The 3,755-nt window shown below is 46.8% G+C and overlaps 1 protein-coding gene across 1 annotated transcript; it reads right to left on the reverse strand.

Moving 5' to 3' along the window:
* Positions 1-482: 482 nt before the first annotated feature.
* Positions 483-1,136, reverse strand: LOC311116124 (nanos homolog 3-like; the record flags this gene model as incomplete). The annotated part of the gene is made up of 1 exon (XM_084191255.1): positions 483-1,136. One exon carries the CDS (start codon positions 1,134-1,136, stop codon positions 483-485), a length of 654 nt encoding a protein of 217 aa, XP_084047381.1.
* Positions 1,137-3,755: the final 2,619 nt, after the last annotated feature.

A 3,755-nucleotide genomic window follows, 5' to 3' on the forward strand; every position in this document is an offset into this window, starting at 1 on the left:
ATTAGGCGACACAGTAATAGAGGTTGGGAGGTTTTACAAAATCTCACACCAACATGTAAAGAAGCAGTTAGTTTGGTCAAGGACATTTACGCTTTACAGTAAAAAAAGAAAACTCAAACCCAAAATGTGCTGTAAACACGTGCATGCAAATAATGAAAAACCACACGTCATAAATAAATAGAAATAAGCGACAAAAGTTGAAAACACACGGAAATAATACAAATCACACGATAAATAGGCTACTCCAGAGTCTACAAAACTAGCCAGGCTATTCCAAACTACTTCTAATCTAAATATCCACTCGTAAATCCTCTGACAACTGTCCGCATACAGCGCGCTAGAGACGCCAAAGAATGCCGCCAACACAACAGCATGAACAGTCTCTTCAGCGCTTCTCTAGCTCTGGTTCCACCCATCTCGCAACAACGAGTTGCCTCTGTTAGTAGGCCTAGAAGGTAGCGCACTAACGGCCTGGACCAGAGCTAGCGCTTCTCCGACTTGACATATACAGAGCTGTAGGTGGTTTCGACCCGGGGACAGAAGCGCTTGGTGTGGGCTTGGGCCCCGGTGGCCCCGCAGAGAGGGCAGACATACTGCCGCAGGTACGGGCACACCACGTCCCCATCCCGGTCCTTGAGACTGTGGGACCCAAACACAGACTCAGACTCCCCGTTATGTTTGCAGAAGCTGCAGAACTTGCGCTCAGGTGATGGCACCTCCTCCGGCGTCTTGGAGCGGGTCGCCTTCTTTCTCTCCCTCTGGCCCCGGGTGCCCGCGGAGGGTCTGGACGCTGCTGTAGCGTGCTTGGGATCCTTGCTGCTGCTCGGACGTAAAGGAGCGTCTTTACGCACGGGGACGATTTCGGAATACAGGGTTTCCTTTTCGTTAGGTTGGTGTGTTGTCGCCTCCGGTGTTATCCGTGACAGCAAGGCTCGCGGCGGTAACTGTTCAAATTCCACCATGGTCGAGCATATCCCAGAGGAATGACCGTCGACGGTTGACGGTTCTGAGGCGAAGTTCTCCAACTGCATCTCCCGCACTGCGTCCGCTAGCTTCATGTAGTCCCGCCACGGTTGGAAACTCTTCTTTTCGGACTCCATGTAACGCGGTAGGTGTTGACAAATCATAGCGTTCATCTTCCCACTTGTATTTGTATAGCCCAACAGACTAGTGTCTGATAACGACCAGAATGTACCACAAAGAAAGCGGGGTTTAAATTTCTAAACGATGCGATGGGTTCAATGAATTGCGAACTCAACTGAAGGCATGTTTGACAAAATGCACCTTTTGACCTGTCAGTGTTTTGGAAATCAGCCAATCAGATGGTGTCGTGCGCCAGCCGTGGCACGCGACAGCAGCCAATAAAAGGGTTTCAAACTGACAACTTCTAAATTGGTCAAAATGAACTATTTGGGATACAATTTTACTCAACAATATAAAAAATAAAATAAAAAGACAGTTGATCTATTCTAGGGTCTAAATTGATAGGATTTAGATTATAATTCTGAGTTATAGGACGCTGTTCAATAATAGCCTATTGTATTAAAATATCACACCTCTTAAAATTCAAAACTGCTTCGACTTCCTTGCTGTTCAATACTACCACCAATAAGTTAGTAACATTTCTCCTGGCTCATCGAATCATTAGTAGAGAAGGAATGTGTCAAACTATTCATCTTTATTAATCACATTGAAAAACGAATATATAAATCAATGGAAACGACAAAGGGACAATATTATAAGACATACAATGGAAACTACATAAACAGCCATCCTACTGAAATGACCAGTCCAGGCGAGGACCAGGGGGGGCAAACTGGAGCCTCTCTGCCCCCACATCCAAGCACTCTGACTGGGCATCACTCTCACTGGACCTGGGGAGGTGGAGGGATGGGTGGATGGAGGAAGGGAAAGGTGGGTGGAGGAGAGATTGGCGGGATGTGGAGTTGGAGGGATGAGGGTGGAAAAATTGGGGTTTGGAGAGAGGGATGGGGGATGGAGGGGAATCCGGGATTAGAGGAATGGGGAGATGGAGGAATTTAGTTACAGTCAAATATATACACACACACACACAACAATCTACAACAATAGTCCATCTGTAATCATATAAGATCAGTGATTACCTCAATCACTAATAATGATTTTCCCTTTGGGGATTAATTGAAGAAAGAGGGCAAAGAATGAAGGAAGGAAAGATGGATTTAAACAGTAACTAGGTCTACGTCTCAGATGACACCCCATTCCCTATATAGTGCACTAATTTACAAGCCCTGGTGCACCAAATCGGGAAACAGGGTGACATTAGGAACAGAGTCAGGACATGTCTGGGCCTGACCTGCAGCTGTAGGGCAGTTGGAGGGCAGAGTAGAGCTCTGGGGTGCTGGGGGTGTGAACTTTGACCCTGCCGTGGCCCTGCCGAGACCCCGATGACCCTAACCAGGGCATGAACCCAGACTCGGCAGAGGAGGGCGTGGCCGGGCGGCAGCCGGACAGGATCATGTGATCAGAACCTGAGAGATCTGCGAGTACACACACACACACTTGAATCCCCTGAAGTGACTAAAAGACGACGCTATAGTAAAACCTGTTAGTAAAGCAAAAAGTATAGCTAAAACCAAACTAGTAAAGCTTTTGCAGCTATCTAGAAGTATGTAATGTTCATTGTTGATTATAAAACGGTAGTTGGAGCCCTGAATGCTGATTGGCTGAAAGCCGTGGTATATCAGGCCGTATACCATGGGTATGACAAAAAAGTGCAATTTACTGTATTCATTCCATTGGTAACCAGTTTATAATAGCAATAAGGCACTTCAGGGGTTTGTGGTATATGGCCAATATACACACTACATGACAAAAGTATGTGGACATCCCTTCAAATTAGTGGATTCGGCTTTTTCAGCCACATCCGTTGCTGACAGGTGTGTAAAATCGAGCACACAGCCATGCAATCTTCATAGACAAACATTGGCTGTAGAATGGCCTTACTGGACTTTACCAACGGAAATAGGCAGTAGAATGGACGTTCAACTTGGCACTGTCTTATGATGCCACCTTTCCAACAAGTCAGTTTGTCAAATTTCTGCCTTGCTAGAGCTGCCCCGGACAACTGTAAGTTCTGTTATTGTGAAGGGGGAACGTCTAGGAGCAACAACGGCTCAGCTGCGAAGTGGTAGGGCACACAAGCTCACAGAACAGGACCGCTGAGTGCTGAGAGTAAAAATCGCCTGTCCTCGGTTGCAACTCTCACTACCTAGTTCCAAACTGCCTCTGGAAGCAACGTCAGCACAGTAACTGTTCGTCGGGAGCTTCATGAAATGGGTTTCCATGGCCGAGCAGCCGCACACAATCTTAGGATCACCATGCACAATGCCAAGCATCGGCTGGAATGGTGTAAAGCTCGCCGCCATTAGACTCTGGAGTAGTGGAAATGCGTTCTCTGGAGTGATGAATCACGCTTCACCATCTGGCAGTCCGACAGACAAATCTGGGTTTGGAGGATGTCAGGAGAACGCTACTTGCCCCAATGCATAGTGCCAACTTTAAAGTTTGGTGGAGGAGGAATAATGGTCTGGGGATGTTTTTCATGGTTCGGGCTAGGCGCCTACAGCATACAATGACATTCTAGACCAGCCAAACTCAATTGGCGGACTGCGGTCTGGGTCCGGACCCAGAGAAAGGTCAATCCGGACGGGACAACATCACATTGTTATATAAAAGTAAATACATTATTTTTAGACAGCTTAAAAAAATTAAAC

The sequence above is a fragment of the Coregonus lavaretus genome, assembly GCF_964263955.1.
Source record: "Coregonus lavaretus genome assembly, contig: HAP1_SCAFFOLD_288, whole genome shotgun sequence".
Classification (NCBI taxonomy): domain Eukaryota; kingdom Metazoa; phylum Chordata; class Actinopteri; order Salmoniformes; family Salmonidae; genus Coregonus; species Coregonus lavaretus.